The 18,918-nt window shown below is 33.8% G+C and overlaps 1 protein-coding gene across 1 annotated transcript; it reads left to right on the top strand.

Annotated features, from left to right (window-relative positions):
* The first annotated feature begins 734 nt into the window (after nucleotides 1-734).
* LOC141836351 (phospholipase D beta 1-like) lies at nucleotides 735-18,800 on the top strand. The gene is made up of 7 exons (XM_074723818.1): nucleotides 735-2,430; nucleotides 11,227-11,343; nucleotides 11,667-11,861; nucleotides 12,145-12,381; nucleotides 12,457-12,525; nucleotides 12,606-12,753; nucleotides 18,658-18,800. Exons 1-7 carry the CDS (start codon nucleotides 856-858, stop codon nucleotides 18,720-18,722), a joined length of 2,406 nt encoding a protein of 801 aa, XP_074579919.1. The 5' UTR covers nucleotides 735-855; the 3' UTR covers nucleotides 18,723-18,800.
* Nucleotides 18,801-18,918: the final 118 nt, after the last annotated feature.

Raw genomic sequence — 18,918 nt, 5'->3', positions numbered from 1 at the left:
ATTTGGGGTTTTGGAGTTGCATGTGTGGGGGTGGGGGCAGTGTGAGGGTAGGGCCCAACATAGTCTAGGCAAAATTGAATAAAAACTCCATGTTGTAAAACAATAATTCCTCAAAATGACACACCTACCAAAACTTAACAGTAGCATGTACAATAACAATTGGTACTAACTACCTACCATAACTGAAAGTTAGCACCTACTTGTAAATAGACGTGTCAAATCGGTTAATCCTCAAGGTCGAAAACATTTAAATTGACAAAGAGCACTTCCTTTTAGGAGAAAAACAAACAATTTTTTTCTAATTATTTTTGAGTTAAATACATGAGATTATGTTACTAATTAAAATCTCACATTCATAATGGCCCTTCACGCCACGTAACCATGAACCTACCGGAAGTTTTGACCGTTGCTCCCCCTTTACGTTTCCACACGTTTAAATAATATGGATCATATAGATAGTTGCTCTCCATTACGTTTCCACACGTTTGAGGCAATATGGATTAAATATATATATATGAATATTGAAGGGATAAAAATTAATAAATAGCCGGCAGGTGTTCCGGTCTTTTCGGTTCATTACTTCACTGGACCAAACCAAGTAAAAACAACTTCGGCTACATGTACGACTCCGTCGACACGCTTCTTTCGCCTCCCTGTTCTTTTACCAGACCGAGAAAACACGGCGACAGATTCTTGATTTCCATAAAAAAAAAAAAAAGTCCAACCCACTCTCTCTCACGCAACCACCACCTTCCGTTCTTCCTCCCTCCTTCCGTTCTTCCTCCCTCGTCTCGAATTGATTCCCACTCCTAGTTCACGACAACCGAGCGGGCGGAGGAACAACCTTCTCCATCCATGGACGGCAACCAGTACCCTCCTCCTCCGCCCTCGTACGGATATCCAAATCCTTATCCTCCTCCTCCTCCTCCTCCTCCTCCTCCTCCCTATGGCTATCTCGCATCGCCGCCGGCGGCGGATCCCTATCTCTACCATTCCTCCTCCTTCTCATCACCTCCGCCGTCGGCGGCGGGTCCCTATCTCTACCATTCCTCCTCCTTCTCATCACCTCCGCCGCCGTACCCTATTCCCCAACTCAACCACTCCGGATCCTCCCACTACCCGCCGCCTCCACCGCCCTCCTACCCTTCGCCACCGCTGCCGCCGAATTATTCTTACGATCCCCTCCTTAGCTCACGACCAGATGCCCCGCCTTATATATTCCCTCACTCTGATTCCTTCTACCCCAACTCCTCCAACTTCCACTACCCTGATTCCTCTCCCTCTGCCTCCAACCACCGTCCTTTCGCTTCCCCCTCTGCGCAATCCTCCTCCTCCTCGTCTTCCTCGATCTACCCCATCGATGACCTCCTTGCCAACGTACGCCTCCATGATCAGCCGCCCAGCGCGCCTCTCGACTCGGCTTCGCTGCTTCCTCAGCCGGGAACCTATGGATATCAACACCAGTCCTCCTCAGGGAGGTTGCCGTACGATTCCAGTCAGGCCGGTGGGTCACAGCATGGGTCGATGGTTCCTTTCTCAGGATCTTCGCAGGATGGTGCGTCGCTGAAGGTGCTGCTGCTCCATGGGAACCTCGATATCTGGGTGTACGAGGCGACGAACCTTCCCAACATGGACTTGTTCTCTAAGACTGTGACCGACATTCTCGGGCCTCGGATAACGAGCGTCGTAAGCGGGAAGGTGGAGCAAATGACCTCAATAACCAGCGACCCCTATGTGACCATAGCAGTGTGTGGTGCGGCAGTCGCCAGGACATATGTGTTGAGTAACAGCGAGAATCCTGTTTGGACGCAGCATTTTAATGTCCCAGTAGCGCACCACGCTGCCGATGTGAAGTTCGTGGTCAAAGACAGTGATGTCGTTGGGGCGCAGCTCATTGGCACGGTTTCTATTCCAGCAGAGCAGATTTACTCCGGTCAGAAGGTGGAAGGAACTTACCCAATTCTTGGTCCGAATGGGAAGCAATGCAAGCCTGGTGCTGTCTTGCGATTATCAATACAGTATTTCCCAATGGAGAGTCTCAGCATTTATCATGGTGGAGTTGGTGCCAGTCCTGACCATTGCGGTGTGTCTTATACCTATTTTCCCCTCAGGAAAGGTGGGAAGGTCACACTTTATCAGGATGCTCATGTTCCCGATGGTTGCCTCCCGAACGTGATGCTGGGAAGTGGTGCAAATTACGAGCATGGAAGGTGCTGGCATGATATATTTGATGCAATAACCCAGGCACGCCGCTTGATATACATTGTTGGTTGGTCAGTTTTCCACACAGTACGTCTGGTAAGGGATGCTGGTTATTCATCATTTCCAACGCTAGGAGATCTACTTAAGTCAAAGTCACAAGAAGGAGTTCGAGTGTTGCTTCTCATATGGGATGATCCAACATCAAGGAACATCCTGGGTTATCGAACAGTAAATATCCACTCAATTTTCTATACGTATACTACATGATGAATAGTATTGCTGATCCATGCACCTGTTTTGTTCTCTCTGATTAATTTGGTTGATTATCTTAATACCTAAGTGATTCAACACGTGGATCAACAATCTCATTTAGAGAACAGAACTCAAAGAATATTACTAAATTGAAAGATGACTATATAGGGAGATTGCAACCACTTTAAATACTCCGACCCAAACAAAGTCAGAAATAAATTTAAAATATTCTAGATAATAAATAACTCTATTGGGAAAGGAATTGATCCCACACAATAAATCTTATATTATCTAATCATCATAATTACCTCAAAAATGACCAAAATCAACTTTTTCTCTTAAATAAAAGGATCTACAACAATAATAACCAAGTTTTATCCCACTAGATGGGATTGACTATATGAATTATTCTAAGTCATTGGGTTCTATCCTCTATTATATCACCATCTATATTTAAATAAATTTTATTTCATTTTATCATTGATAATAAAGTGTTTTTTTGCATATTTGATAGATTTTCACATCATCTAATTGGAGCATTTATTGGTCATTTAAGTACATATTCATACTATCTTAAACGTGTTTCTTAGATTTTTTTCCTCAATAGTTGCAATCCCGACATTCGCTCTAATATTTTTATTTTTTATCCTGTCCATTCTTGTATGTATGCACATCCACTTTAACATCCTCATCTCTGTGATTCTCATCTTTTGCTCATGTGCTTGAGTCATAGTCCAACATTCAGCTGCATATAATATAGTAGGTCTAATTATCATTTTGTCGAACTTCACTTTATGTTTTAGAGGTACTTTACGATCACAAAGAATACCTGATGCTCTCCTCCATTTCAACTATTCTATTTTATATAAGATATCTCTCAACCCCTCTATCTTTTGTAAAATTGATTTTAAATACTTAAAACTCTTAGTTATAGACAACTTGTTATCTCCTATCTTAATAATTATCTTATTATATATAATATCGTTAAAACTTAAATTTCATATATTCTTTCTGTCTTTACTCTACCAAGATTAGAAACCATGTATTCTTTCTGTCTCTACTCTACCAAGATTAAAATATTTCACTTTTAGTATTTTCTGTCAAGATTTGAATTTAACATTTAGTCCTTCACGTGTCTCATCTATAAAAATAATATTATCTGCAAACAACATGCACTATGGTAACGTGTCTTGGAGGTATCCAGTGCGATTAGTATAAAAAGATAGGGACTTAGAGTTGATCTTTAATGCAATCCTATCTTTATAGGAAATACTTCGGTTAATCCACCTAGAGTTTTTACTGTTATCATTACATCCTCATACATAATTATTTCAATATATGCTATGTTAACACCTTTCTTTTCTAAAATTCTCCTCATAATTTCCCTTGAGACTTTTTTATAAGTTTTTTCTAGGTCGACGAATACCATGTGTAAGTCTTGCTTCTGTTCTCGATATTTGGATAAATTTAGGGCTTTAGATATCGCGAAGGTCTCAAGCAAGAGGAATGTTAGTGAAGACATTTTGCACAAATAGATTCCCAGTCAGGCAATGACTAACAAGGCAATGCGTTATGGATGACGAGGGTAGTGCGGCGACAAGACAATCAGGAATGACATGTAGTGCGATAGTGAGGTGTTGAGAAGAATAATCGGAGGAATATGCTGAGTAGAAGGGCACACAGAGAGGAACATGCCACACAATGATGATATGCTGAGAAGAGGAACATACAGAGAATTGTGGTGAGGCAAAGAGTGTATGAAGAAGATCACACGCGAAGAAAACACTGGAGGGCAAAACATGGTCAGAGGAAACTAGTGCTAGCGTAGGTGGATTTGTGTGAGCAATAAAGGATGCTTTTGGGCGCTGCAATGTAGAGGGCGATTGGTGTTCTTATGTGGCATGGAGGATACATGCTGACAGAGGTGGATTGTGCCAATCCAAGTGCTAGCAAAGAGATCAAGAGGCACATGGAGTTGTGCGATAGAAGCACGTGGATAGACATGCAAAGGAGGAATTGGTGGATTAGGTGTGCAAGGACAAAATGTGAGAAAGAGGTCAATGAATTTGGCTCATGTGGAGAGATCACGTGGAGAAGATTATACGAGGAAGGAGGTGACTCTAATACCATGTTGTGGAAAAATTAGATTTCCTCAAGAAACCCTAGGTAGCATGATGTTAATTAAGGATCAAGTTCTCTTTTAAATTTTAAATTGTAGTTGATTTTGACGATTGTTTTATTGTAAGTGTTAAAATTGTTATGCCTTTTAATTTAAGTAGTAATATCTTTTACCTTAATTTTATTAATTTAAGTTATTTTTCGAATTTAGTATCGTTTTATATTTCTAAACCATAGTCATTTTATTTTCTAAGTTGTTAACTCCTTTTAGGTAAGTCGTATTTTTGCCTTAATTTTTTTTTTTTCAATTTTAGTTAGGTTAACGTTAGGTTGGAGCCTTGAAAAGGCCTCAAACCTCCCTTTGTAATCTATCTTTTGATCAATAATATTTTTTGGTTGGTAAATTTATTGTTGTGAGAAGTCTAGTACCGTGTGCTCATCTCCCTACAACGTAGTGTTGCATCAATTGGTAATAGAGTCAGAGCTTGGTTTGGCTCAATACTTCCTCGCTTGTTCCTATACTCATTCTTCGTTTCCATCTACCATTGCCATCTAATCGACCATCTAATCTTGAGCTGCCCTTGTTGTTTCCACATTATGTGCTTCCTTGACACCATGAGCAACTATGTTGCTCCAATCACACCCAAGTGATGCCATTGTTCTGGTCTTTGCTTGCGCTCGTTCATGACTACTCCTTTTAGTTTCGCCTTCATTGTCATTTGCGACACTAGAAACCCTTAATGTTGCATCTTCTCTTGTGAGCACCATTGCATGCACAATAGGGGCAAAACGTTGGCTCATCATAGTGCCATTGTTGATCTCGGTGCCACCTCCTGACCGATTGCAACCCCTTGGGTTAGCTTGCCAAGCTGCCTCGTGTCAGTTATTGTGCCCTATCCAACTGCTTGACATCGCATAAATATGATTTCTTCATTCAAATCAGGTCTTAATATTTTGCAATTTATCCCATTACATCTATAAATTTCTAGTTTAGGCCAAGAGATGGAAAAAATGCTACTGTAGCAACAATAACAACCAAAAGAAGAGAAATTGAAAGAAAAAATATTCTAAAGTCAATATAGAAACTAGACATATTGTATAGGATCTCATGCAATTAATCTGATAAATTGGGGTTGACATGATCCACATGAGAACTTTTTGATGTATATTCTCTCAAAATATTGCTTTTGTTTATTTAGTTGGTTAATTAAAATTTCTTGTATTTACGTAGTTTTTCTTATAAAATGATGCATTTCATTGTTGATCAGTTAAAAAAAATCAAAATGTTATCATGTAATTTCTTATTTAGTTTAATTTATGATTTGAAATCTTGTACTGTGCTAGTCGAAACGTATTGTTCCGGTAAATCTTCGAAACTCAATACCACTGGACACCAAGGTTCAAAATCTCGAGTTATACCATAGTTTCAATCTTTGATCGGAAAGATACTGTTTTGTACCAAGTGGTATCAAATTTCGGTAATTTACCGGAATGATATGTTTTAACCGTTTCGTCTGACATGATGCAAGATTTGAAACCATGTTTGGCACAGACAATGTCTCCTTCCTTTGTTTCATCTCCTTTTTTTCCTCAACTTTGATCCATTACTTGCACCATGCATCGAAATATCAACACAATATCGAAATAATATCATTATAGTCACAAACCGAAACTTCGATACGACTCTAGATTTTGAATCTTGGTTTAATTATCATCTAAAGAAATATCATCGTTAGCATCCTAATTTACTTGCATTTTAATTTGTTTATTCATCATATTTTTTTGCACTATATTTATTCAATTTTTATTTAATTGTATAATCATAATAATTATTTGTCAATAAACTTAGGTTGACATAATAAGAGAAAATACGATAATTACCACTAGATATATGAGAGATAAGAAACATACACTCTACTACGCAATGGAAGCCACCTTAAATTCATAAAAATTAGAATTGAATAATTTTAATGATTTTACTAAAAATTAATCTTCATGCATTTCTAAATCCAGAAACAACATATACATAAATTCGTAATCACATTATTCCATGTTTAGAGAAGAATCAAATTATTTTCATGAAAATCATAATCATGATAGGCCTAAGTCAAATTCTTCTCAGTTGAAAGAATGATTTTAATTGGTAGGAATATTTTCATATTTTAAATTGTATTCAATTTTGATGATTGTCATTTTTTAGGTTATAAAAGTTTGATATATTTTAATTTGTTAGGAATATTTTTTGATTTGGTTATAGATTTAGGTATTTGAGTTAATTTTGTAGTTCGGTAGATTTTATATCTCAAATCATAGTCAATTTATTTTCTACATCATTGAGTCCTTTTAGGTACATTTGTTTAATTATTTTTTTAAAATTTTAGTTGAGTTGGTGATTTTAAAAATCTCAAACTACCCCTTTGTAATATATCTTTCAATCAATAATATTTTGTATTTGGTAAATTTATCATTGTGGGAAGCTTGGTGCTTTGTGTTCATCTCCTTTAGCTTGGTGTTGTATCATAGCCCTCTCTTGATGAATAGGAGATATTACAAATAAGCTCTTAACCCTTATTTACTCATAACTCCCTAACATTATTTATTTTCAAAGAAAGGTCTTGTATTCTTATTTCATTATGGTTATTGTGTTCAATATCTTTTGTTTAGTCTCTTATGATAATGTGAATGAGTTATAATTTGTGAACCTCAGTCATAGTTAGTAGCATATCAAATAATCATTCAAAAGGGTTAAGTCATTAGTGACCTAAGATTTCATGAAAGAGCTTAACTAAAATACCATCAGAGGTCTCTTCTAAGGTATCATCAGAGACTTTTTCCAAAAGTCTTGTGGTTCAATTAATTGTTCACTATCAAGAGAACACTTAGTTAGATAACAAGGTTGCTGGTCTTATAATTAAAAGGAATTTAACCATCATATGATGCTTTTAGGGTAATGTGATTTAATTAACGGCTCATAAATTTTAAGGTATGTTCTTCTCAAAGTAGGTTTCACGGTTTCAATAATCTACTTATCTTTCAATTTAATAGGTATTTTCTACTGAAATAAATGGAAATAAGTGGTCTTCTCTTTAAATTTTCGATCCTAAGTCTGCCCATGAAACAATAAATGATTGAAGATATATCTTTCTTATTATTACAATGTCTTTATAACTTTCAAAATTCAGATTGATATCCTCCCATACTTAAGATTGATTATTTTAGACTTGAATTTTATATATAGTTGATTCATAAAACATTTGGAATGTATATTTTATGGCAGTCTTCATTTCATCTTGAACCTATATGATGGGTTCGACTTCTACCTTGTTATAATAGGCGTGGACAATTTATCAAAATTCCCTCATTGCTCCAATGAGTTTGATGTTGGAAAATTATGCTTATTTAATTCATGTTATATCGATCACAAGTCTTTAAGCATCCTAACCAATCAAAAAATGCATTAGGTCCATCATCCACCAAAACTAAGGATATCTACATTAACATGCTTATATTGATCATTGTCTTTCTGAAAATGATTTGATGCTTCTCTATATAGAGGATAATATGAGTGGACAGGAGAGCATGTTATCTATATAGTTTTGTGCATATATGAGAAGATTTAGCATACCTATTTGAATAGTTACATCTAATTCTATGAATCTAAGCTTGTACCACGTATAAGTGTAGCAAGTTCGATGGCCTCACTGCTAAAATCTGCATCTCATTTTATTTATTAGCGACGATGTTCCATAAAGTAATGTGATAAATTAAGGACATTAAAAAACACCCTCTTTTATTTTCATTTTTGTTTTTTTTCTGTGAATGATGAATTAAATCTAACTAAAATATGATAAATGATGGTTAATTAGCAAAAACAGTATGCTATCCATGTTTTATTCAATGAATAAGGTATACATGAAATGCTAGGATTTTGTCAAGAAAACTAATTAAATGTATGAAGATTAACTAACCAACAGATTAAACAAAAACAATTTTCAAGAAATGGTACAGCTGTATCATTGCTGAACTATTATTTTTCTCTTTTGCTAATGCATGTCATTGAAGAGTGACTTGAACTCGTGGCTTGCCAGTTGAAGCCATGCAAAGGTGGCATTGATCTAAAAACAGATCAGGGTGGGTGACTAATGATGCACACGAGAGGCCAATGAAGAAATAGCAGAAGCCTTTCTGGCTTTGCTGCATATACAAGTGGGTACAACCTACTTTAGTGTCTGTAAGGTTGCAGCCCATAACTTGATGGATGGGGGTGGGTTGGAGGAAGAGGAAACTTTTTGATGAGGCTCACTATGGTGCAGATTTGGAAACTCAATGGAAGAAGCAATGCTTAGGAAAGATTAACACATGAAGAGTGAGGCCACAATGGAGAGGAGGGGTTCTGTGAAGGTTTCAGTAGATGTCAGAGTGCATTGGGTTGCAAGACTTATGTCGGATTTGCTACAGGTCTAAACAAAGATGCCAATGTTTAGGATGAAGTTTGCAGTGTTTTTGTAAGGAGACACTAGTGTCATAGATTGTGAGGGAGAGAAAACTTAGGAGCTGGGTTGTAGATCAGCGAGGGACGATAGTAGGTGAAGGGTTCTGTGAAGGTTTCAGCAGATGTCATAGTGCATTGGGTTACAAGGCTCTGATGTTGGATTTGCTACAGGTCTAAACAGAGATGCCAATGTTTGGGATGAAGTTTGCAATGTTTTAAGGAGACACTAATGTCATCGATTGCGAGGGAGAGAGAAGTTAGGAGCTGAGTTTTAGATCAGTGGTAAGGGGAAGAAGCGAAGAGTTGGGCCTTGGTCTAAACAAATCAGTGGAGGAGCTCCTGGAATTGGTTTCTACTGCAAAATCAAGGATTTGGCTCTAATAACACGATGCAATACAAGGAACAAGAAAAAAAAAACTCACACAGAGCAATATTATTAAATTGAGGAAAAGGATTAGCATGGGGGATTGGAGCCTCTTTTAAAAATTCCAACCCTAACAAAATTGAAAATAAATTAAAAAATCTAGACAAAAAACCCTATACCTAAAGAACTTGTCATGACAGTTAGCAAATAAAAAATTACTAAAAATAACTTATCCTCCTAATTAAAATAAACTTACCAAAATAAACTTTACAAAGTTTGAAACTTAAAAAAAATTAAATTCCTTTGCTTCCTAATTTCAATCACTAAGAACTCACAATTCGTTGGAACATTAAAAATATTTAATTGAAATCCAATTCCATACTTTTAATCATGGTTTAAAATTTCGAGCCATATCGATGTTTTGATTTAGGATTGAAACAATACGGTTTCGGTATTGTATCGTACCTTGTTGATACGATTTTGGTACTTTTTAAAATATAAAATATATTAATTAAAAACTATTATTATAATAGTTGATTACTATAAATATTTATTATTAGATTAAATTAATATTTTAAAAATTAGGATTGAGTAAAAATTAATTTAGGATTAACTAAAGTCTAGTTAAATCACATTTATTTTATTTTAATCAGTTTAAGGAGAATGTTTAAGAAAAGGAATAAAAAAAATTAAAAGGAATTTTTTCATATATCCAAGTATAAAAGAAAAAAAATTAAAATATGGAAAAGAAGGATAAAAAATCAAGAGGGAAAGAATTTTTCATTAAAAAATAAAAAAAATTAATAGTTAAAAATATACAACATTTAAAAAATAATAATTAAAAAAATAAGATTGAAAAAACACAATTAAAGAAAAAAATAAAAAAATTAACCGTTAAAAAATAAAATTGAAAAAAATCACAGTTAAAGAAAAAAACCATAGCCTCGTGTGAGGCGTTCGCTACGATGTGGGCCTCACACGAGACGTGCCAATGTGCTGCCATGTTAGTTGGCGGACGGAACAAGATATTTCACTTGTGCCACTCGGTACTGCATGAGATTTTAATCTATATTTTTAATGAATATCTTTGCTTGCAATGATATACCTAAGCAATTTAGTAGTCTATTAGTTGAAAATATGAAAATTCCAAGCATCATGAATTCATTTACTACATCATTTATATGTCAAAGCTCTAATTTAGTACTTCAAATATTCAGAAGAAATATGCAAGGACAATTCAGTAGAATGTTTTGATAAATGAAATTTCAATTCTTATTCCTCCAAAGAGTTTAGATTCTTGAGAGTTCATTTCTTGGGCATTTGAATTGTGTTCTTGTCAGAATTTGAAGCAAAAGGTGCACTTATTTTGTGCTCCAAATTACAATTTTATACAATTTGATTCAATATTACAATAACCATATCTGTTCCTTCACTAGAATTACGAACAGTTTTAGAATTATTAAATTGGAATTATTAGAGTCATAATTGTATGTCGAATTGGTTTAGTCTTACATTCCATAAGTACAAAATATAATTAAGTACCCAATTTGGGAATACATCTATTCAGCATATAATTATAAATAATAATTTTTACACGAACCACTTTGGGTCTTTGATGCTTGCATCTTCATCGAGAAATCTCTCTGCATTGTGGTTCATGAGTCAGATATTCAGATTTCTGTATATATCTTTTTAATTGCATAATTCTATGTAATTTTTCCAAAAAACTTCCATAGAGATTGCTTTAGTGGATGGTTTCTTTTGTATAAGAGCATTCTGACAATCCTAGCTTATGCAGACTGGCATAATGGGGACCCGTGATGAAGAGACTCGTCGGTTTTTCAAGCATTCTTCAGTGGAAGTGATACTTTGTCCCCGTTCAGCTGGCAAAAGACATAGCTTTGTCAAGCAACAGGTTATTACTCTACCAACTGAACTTTTTAGTACATCCACATAATCAAGTTTTCAGGTTCACTTCCAAGTTCAAACGTTCTTCAGAATTCAAAACTTTCTAACCACAAAATCAATTGTATGTAAGCTGAAGCAAGGATGTGGTCATGTGGAAAATACTTGCTTTGATAATGTTCTTACTCATGGATTGTTCTTTCAGTTCATGGTGTTTTGCTGACAATTCTTATCATGAAGCTTGTAGTTAATAATTAACCTGGTTATATGTTGGTATATCATAGAAGCAATACTTTTGACTAATTGGATACTGATATTGTGCCATGATGCCAGGAAACTGGAACTATCTACACGCATCATCAGAAACAAGTGGTTGTAGATGTTGATGCTGGTAATGGAAAAAGGAAAATAATAGCTTTTGTCGGAGGTCTTGATTTATGTGGTGGACGATATGACACTCCTATACATCCTCTATTCAGGACATTACAAACACTGCATAAGGATGACTATCACAATCCTAATTTTGCGGTAAATTTCAATGCTTTCATGTTCATAATGGTGATGTTCATCTCTTTTTTTGGAAGCTGTTATTTTGACCATCTTTTTTCCTATTGTATGGTTAACGTTGTGCTTAGAGTTAAAACTTTTATCTTTTCTTAAATACCTTGTCTTTCATATATTAAACTTAGTGATTTCACCAAATATTAAGTTTTGAAAACTAAACTGTTATATCCATTTGTGCTGTTTATAATTGAAAATTGTTTGTGACAACTGTGAACACACTTTCTGTTTGAATCTCACTTCCTTATAGAATGCTGATGAGACTGGCCCAAGAGAACCATGGCATGATTTGCACTCTAGAATTGATGGGCCAGCAGCTTACGATGTTCTCAGAAACTTTGAGGAGCGTTGGTTAAAAGCTTCTGGGATTAAAAAATTGAAATCACAAGATGATAAATTGCTTAAGATTGAAAGAATACCAGAAATTGTAGGGATTGCTGATTCATTATACATGAATGATAATGATCCAGAGACTTGGCATGTTCAGGTGAATTTTGTTTATTTGACAGAGTTCTTATTTTATTTAATGACAGCTATACATTGTTCTTGTTCAAAATTCCAGATTTTCCGATCAGTAGATTCTAATTCTGTGAAAGGTTTTCCAAAAGATCCAAGAGAAGCTACTAGTAAGGTATCTTTGAACACTTGCTTTGGAATCAGGATAGTCATCAGTCCTATCTGTTACTAAATTTTATCAAACTTTTCTAACAGAATCTCATTTGTGGGAAGAATGTACTGATTGACATGAGCATACATACAGCTTATGTTCATGCAATTCGATCTGCACAACACTTCATTTACATCGAGAATCAATATTTCCTTGGTTCATCTTTTAATTGGGATTCAAACAAAAGTTTAGGTGAGTTGCAGAAATTGCAGTATTTGAATTATTGTTGAAATTCCAATTTGGCCGCTTAAAATTTAAATGTCTACTTTACCCCTGAAGTTAGCATATGTATGTCAATTTGACCCTTAATGTTCCCAAACTGAATACTATTGTTTAACACCGGCCAAAATCTTTGGGGAAAAAGTCAGTTATCTTACATGGTCTTGCACAATAACTGTATAGAGCAATATTGCCTTTTCCAATTCTTTCAAGTAATTGATGTTGGAATTAAGAAGAGTATAATAATTGTTGAAACTTATGATTTTGCAACTGTCACCCTTGTCCATCCTTTGCAGTTTGCTCTAAGAATTCCAATATTATGTTATTATTCTCTCATCCCCTCTGCTTCCATTTCGTATACCTTTGTCTTTATCACCACTGCATGACATTGCCCATTTAATTTTCATACATATCCTTAATTTGTTCAATATACATTATGCTAATACCTTTTTTTTTTCTAGAATTCTCCATTTAATTTCTTTGGGGACTTTATCATAAATTTTTTCTAGGTTAATGATCCATGTGTAAGTCTTGCTTTTGTTCTTGATACTTTTCAATTAGTTGTCTGAGAAGATGTATAGCTTATGTTGTTCACCTTTCAGGCATAAATCGAAATTGATTATCGATCACCGTGGTTTCCTTCATTAGTCTTTTTTTTATTATTCTTTCTTAAAGTTTCATGATATGACTCATTAATTTAATATCCCTATACTTTGCACAATTTTGTACGTCTTCTTTGTTCTTATATAAGAGAACTAGAGTACTTATCCTCTATTGATCAGATTTTTTTTTATGTTCAATATCAAATTGAATAATTTTATAAATCATTCAATACTTTATTTTTCTAGACACTTCCATACCCCTATTAGAATATCATCAGGTCCAACTACTGTTTCATTTTGTATCCTATTTAAAATTTATTCTACTTCTGAAGTTTGAATTCTACGATAAAAATTTAAATTTCTATACTCATTTGACCAACTTAAATTACCTAAATTGTTTACCTAAATCTTCATTAAAAAATTGATAAAAATACTTCTTTTATCGCCCTTTTATTTCCTTATCATTCAATAGTTACCCTATTGCATTCATCTTATTTGGATAAGATATTTAATTTTCTTCTTTCTCCTTTTAGTTATTCTGTAAATATCTTATTCCCCTTCTTTTGTATCAAATTTTCGATATAAACATTCATAGGTTTCATTTTTTATTTTATTCACTGCTTTCTTTGCTACTATATATTTTTTAAACTTTTCCTCATTTTTACAAGTGTATAATACCTTATAGGTTATTCGTTTTCCCTTCATTTTCTCTTGTACTTTCTTATTCCACCACCAAGAATTTTTATTTAGTAGTGTACAATCTGTTGACTCACTGAGTACATTCTTAACTATTATTTTTAACTTTAATGTCATCTTATCTTATGTCGTATTTGAATCACCGTGTATTTTTTCTAATATTTATTCTTTTATCCTCTCCTTAAATATGTTTTTTTTACCTTCCATTATTTAATTTTAGGAGTCGTCAACATTTACTTTCTATTGATACTATACTTGAGGCGTATATCCAACACTATTAGGTAGTTAAATTTTCTTTATAGATGATCTTACAATTTTTACAAATCTTTCTATCCTTCTTCCTAATCATAAAAAAAATCAATTGCGACTTATTATTCCTACTATTGAACGTGACCAAGGTTCTTCTATTTTTTTGAAAAATGTATTTGCTAATATAAAGTATATAAAAAAGGGCAGCTATCACCATTGTACTTTATAAAGTATATGCTATCACAAAATCTAATTTAGTTTTTCCTTCTTTATTTTTTTTTGTTTTAAACTTATAACTTCATGCACTCTATCATGCTCCTTATTTTTCACTCTGACATGTCTACTTAGATCTCCTATTAAAATTATTTCATTTGGCAGAATATTTTGTAATACCTCATCTAGGTCATTCCAAAATCTAGATTTGGTATTTTCATCTAATTCTATATGAGGTGTATATATCCTAATTACATTAATAGTTTTTTTTTTGCCACCACTATCTTGAGAGCTATAATCATATCCCTTTTTCTAGCTACTCCTATTACTTTATACTTTAGTGAACTATCTATAATACCTATTTCATTTTTTGTTTTATTTCTTCCTGTGTACCATAACTTAAAACTCAAATTTTATATTATTTTGTCTTCTCTCCTACTCATTTTATCTCTTGTACATACAGAATACTAATTCTTCTTTTAATCATTGTATCTACTATCTCTATGGCTTTTTCAGTGAGCGTTCTTAGATTCCATGTTCTAAATCTTAGACAATTAGTTTTCTATAATATTTTTTTCTTAGCTAATTTATTGTGTGAGAACTCTTGCATATTTAACACTACACCTAAGTTCTCATGAAAATATAGCGGTTCTTATTGATAAGTTATAGTCGGAACTCTCTGTAATGTGAACTAAGGATTGCAATCTCGAGTTGTTTCACTCGATATCGGTGAAATTTTTTGTTCCACCAGTGAATTGACACCAACACCAATGTTTCCAGAGGCATCGTGTGAGCCGCGAGGAATCTAGATTTTTTTTTAAAACATAGGTTTAAATAATAAGCTAGGTTAATCATTTTAATCAATTCCTAACTATAATTGGGATAATTTAAATAGACTTAATTAAAACCTCATAAAATTATCCTATTATTTTTTAAAAAATATTTATTTTTTATTTTTTAATATTTAGATTAAATTTTTTATTTTTAGTTAATATATTTTATATTTTAAAAAATATTAAAATTATTTCTGCATGGTAGTTTAATGGATCTATTTATTGAATATTTGCCTGAAAGTCAACCCTGGATGACAATCGATTAGTGTTAGTCCTTAGAGCCAATCATAAGATGATTGCCAAGGAAAATTTTGTATCATATTTCATTAATAAAAGGCAAAGTTCATGGTTATTGTAAAATAATATCATAAATATCTTATTTTATTACAAGAAATAAGTCCCTATTTATACACAAATATAGGGACTTATTCTAGGAGAACTATTATATAAAAAAAATATATCCCTAAATATTCTAACACTCTCCCTCAAGCTGGAGAATATAAATCATTTGCACCCAGCTTGTCTCTCAGTGACTTGGTGAATATATCTGCTAGTTGATCATGTGAGCTAACAAAACTAATAGATATTTCACCAGATATGACTTTTTCTCTGACAAAGTGACAGTCGACTTCAATATGCTTTGTCTTTTCAAGAAAAACTGGATTTGAGGCGATATGGTATAGTCTTGGTTGCCACATATGAGTAATTTGTGTAACCTCTCCAAATCTTAGCTCTTGAAGCAACTGTTTGAGCCATATAAACTCTTGACTAGCTATGACCATAGCTCGATTCTTGCCTCTGCACTAAATCTCCGGGAATACCCTACGACTCGAATATGCCCTTTGTCTTCGTATGATATATCGGATAATGCGTGCCACAACATCCCAATGTTTCTTGCATGGAGAGTTGACCAAGTGAGATATCCACAATATAATAGACATAGAAAGGTTAGATCGGATCTTGACTTTTGAGTTTAACTAATCATTTAGGTAACATCTTTGGATGACTTCTATCCCATAAAAAATATTTGAGTATCTTTTGTCTAGATGTCACTCATTACTATATGTATCTAAAATATTGTTTTAGATACATTGCCAACGTTATGAGAACCTATTGGATCACACACAAAGAACATGTTGATTTGGAGATAAGTTTATTTTAATTCGATTAAAATATGATGGACCTTAAGATTATAGAGTTAAGTTTAATCCGAGTTAGACTCAAATGAATTCAACTATTGGATTATTACCTTTCCGAAGTGCAATGGGAATATCAGACTCAAGAGATGGGAATCTCCAAAGAATGGCAGCGTAAACTCATTGATAAACCTGCAATGGAGATGTCTCCGGAGGTGACAGAGACTATTGGGTGTATTAAACGGAGATTAGGCCTAAAAAATGAAACTGAATCAAAGAACGTGACATCAGTAGAGATAAAATACCGACGGAGAGTAGGGGAATAACACTTGTACCCTTTCTGAGATCGTGATCTTTATGAGACCGGAAAGAGAGTTTGTCAATGGCAGGATCGAGAGCATGAGCAAAACATATAGAACCAAAGATCTTCGGTGGTAAAGGATGAGGAGACTGATGAGGATAAAGAACATGTAAGTCATGAATATAAGATATCAAGTAGGATGTATGTACTGAATTAATTGTCATGAGAATATTTTATGGTTCGTTATGAGTGTCATAAACTATAGTGACTATTAGTATAAATAGTTTTTAAATCTGAAGTCACTATTGGAGTTGTGTACCAAACGTCATCTGTAATAAGGTGGATTATAAAGTCGAACTGGGTATCCAATAAGTTATCCGGAGGGATGTGAGCGATATAAATGAGATCTATCTCTTCTATATGACAAAGTGATATCTGTGGGGCCTCCTGATTAAGTTGATTTGTATGGTCATGCTCAAATAAATCAATATGAGATATTATTTGGTTAAGTTCGAAACACAAAGATTAATAAGGGGATGATGGTTCAATCTAGATATCGAGGATGAGAAGGACCTTATACAAGATTAGACATAGAAAGGTTAAGTTTGACATTCTAATCATTTAGGTAACAATGATGTAGCTAGACACTCATTGCTTATGTATGAATATTGTTTTAGATACATTGCCACTATTGGATCACACACAAAGAACATATTTTGGAGATTGATTAAAATATGTCTAATTATAGGGTTAAGTTTAATTCGAATTAGACTCAAATGAATTCAACTATTGGATTATAGAATCGAGTCTCAATTAAACTCATTGGATTAGACTCAATCACTAAAGAGGATTAATGTTCATTAATAGAGATTAATGGAGCATTGATGAAAAGTAGAGCAAAAGGCAAAACCTTTTGTATTTATTGGATTAACTTTTGTATTCATTGGATGACCTTTTGTATTCATTGGATCAGTACAAAAAGTCATCTTTGATGCATTTTTATGGACGATCATTTTTCTAGTCTCCTCTTCTTTTCCTCTTGGCCAAACCATTCAAGTTGCTAGCACAACGAAAGTGGTTCTTCTTCGAAAGCTGAGTTCGTGCGATGAACGAAGGACGTGTTTGTGTGGATACCGAAGAGGCACGACTATTCTAATCTTGTTGATATCTGTCGAATCAAAGTTGCTGGTAGGATTATTACGTTCATATAACAAAGGTGACAACTATATAACAAACATGTATATTGTATTTACATAGATCTCTAGAGGGATCGATTTTTCTACTGTGTTTATTTTTGATTTTTTGCATAAGATTCCTACAATGGTATCAAAGCCGCTTACGAATGCGTATACATCGTTTTAGGTGTAACTAAATAAAAGAAAATGGTATCCGTCTGTTACTACATGACTTTTATAGTAACTATTAATTAACTCTCTCCATCGAACTTCTGTCCCTTAAGATTTATGGGAAGCTTAAATAAGCAATTACTGGCTAGAGAAAAAGTTCAAATGAATTAAGATTACATTATTTTATGCACATTGACTTGCAGTTGTAGATGGTGGCATGAGGTTCTATCAAATATTAAGCTGATATCTCCATATTTCTCAGTGAAAATATCTTATTAATACTGATTTAAAAACTATTACCACATCCGGTTAAGCCTTTTATCCTGCATACTGCCTTTCCTTAATATTCATGTTGTGCATTTATATTTTGCAAGGGAGTTGACTTTTTGATTTACCAATATTTTTGTATTAAACACCAATGTTATTTTTGTGGTTTAGATTCAACTTATTTATTAAATTATTTGTTTATTATATTTATTCTTTACTGCTCATTTCTTGCAGGTGCTAATAATTTGATACCCATTGAAATTGCCCTTAAGATAGCAGACAAAATCAAAGCAAATTAGAGGTTCTCTGCTTATATTGTAATTCCTATGTGGCCCGAAGGTAATCCAACTGGTGCTGCTACGCAAAGGATTCTTTTTTGGCAGGTTAGTATCCATGTACTTTAAATTGGCATATACAGTATCAATATATGGTGATTTTGCAAATCAACCATGCTATAATGGTTTTTGTTCATCTTCTGTTGTTCCGATAAGAAAT

This window comes from Curcuma longa, chromosome 10 (genome assembly GCF_044706935.1).
Source record: "Curcuma longa cultivar G26 ecotype Majalengka, Jawa Barat chromosome 10, ITB_CL_G26_1.1, whole genome shotgun sequence".
NCBI classification, from domain to species: Eukaryota; Viridiplantae; Streptophyta; class Magnoliopsida; order Zingiberales; family Zingiberaceae; genus Curcuma; species Curcuma longa.
This window is presented reverse-complemented; position numbering and strand designations above follow the sequence as displayed.

Coding starts and splice junctions, on each gene's coding strand:
- LOC141836351 (XM_074723818.1), top strand. CDS start 856: ATGGACGGCAACCAGTACCCTCCTCCTCCGCCCTCGTACGGATATCCA. Junction 11,344..11,666: donor ATAGCTTTGTCAAGCAACAG/GTTATTACTCTA, acceptor CCATGATGCCAG/GAAACTGGAACTATCTACAC. Junction 12,526..12,605: donor CAAGAGAAGCTACTAGTAAG/GTATCTTTGAAC, acceptor CTTTTCTAACAG/AATCTCATTTGTGGGAAGAA.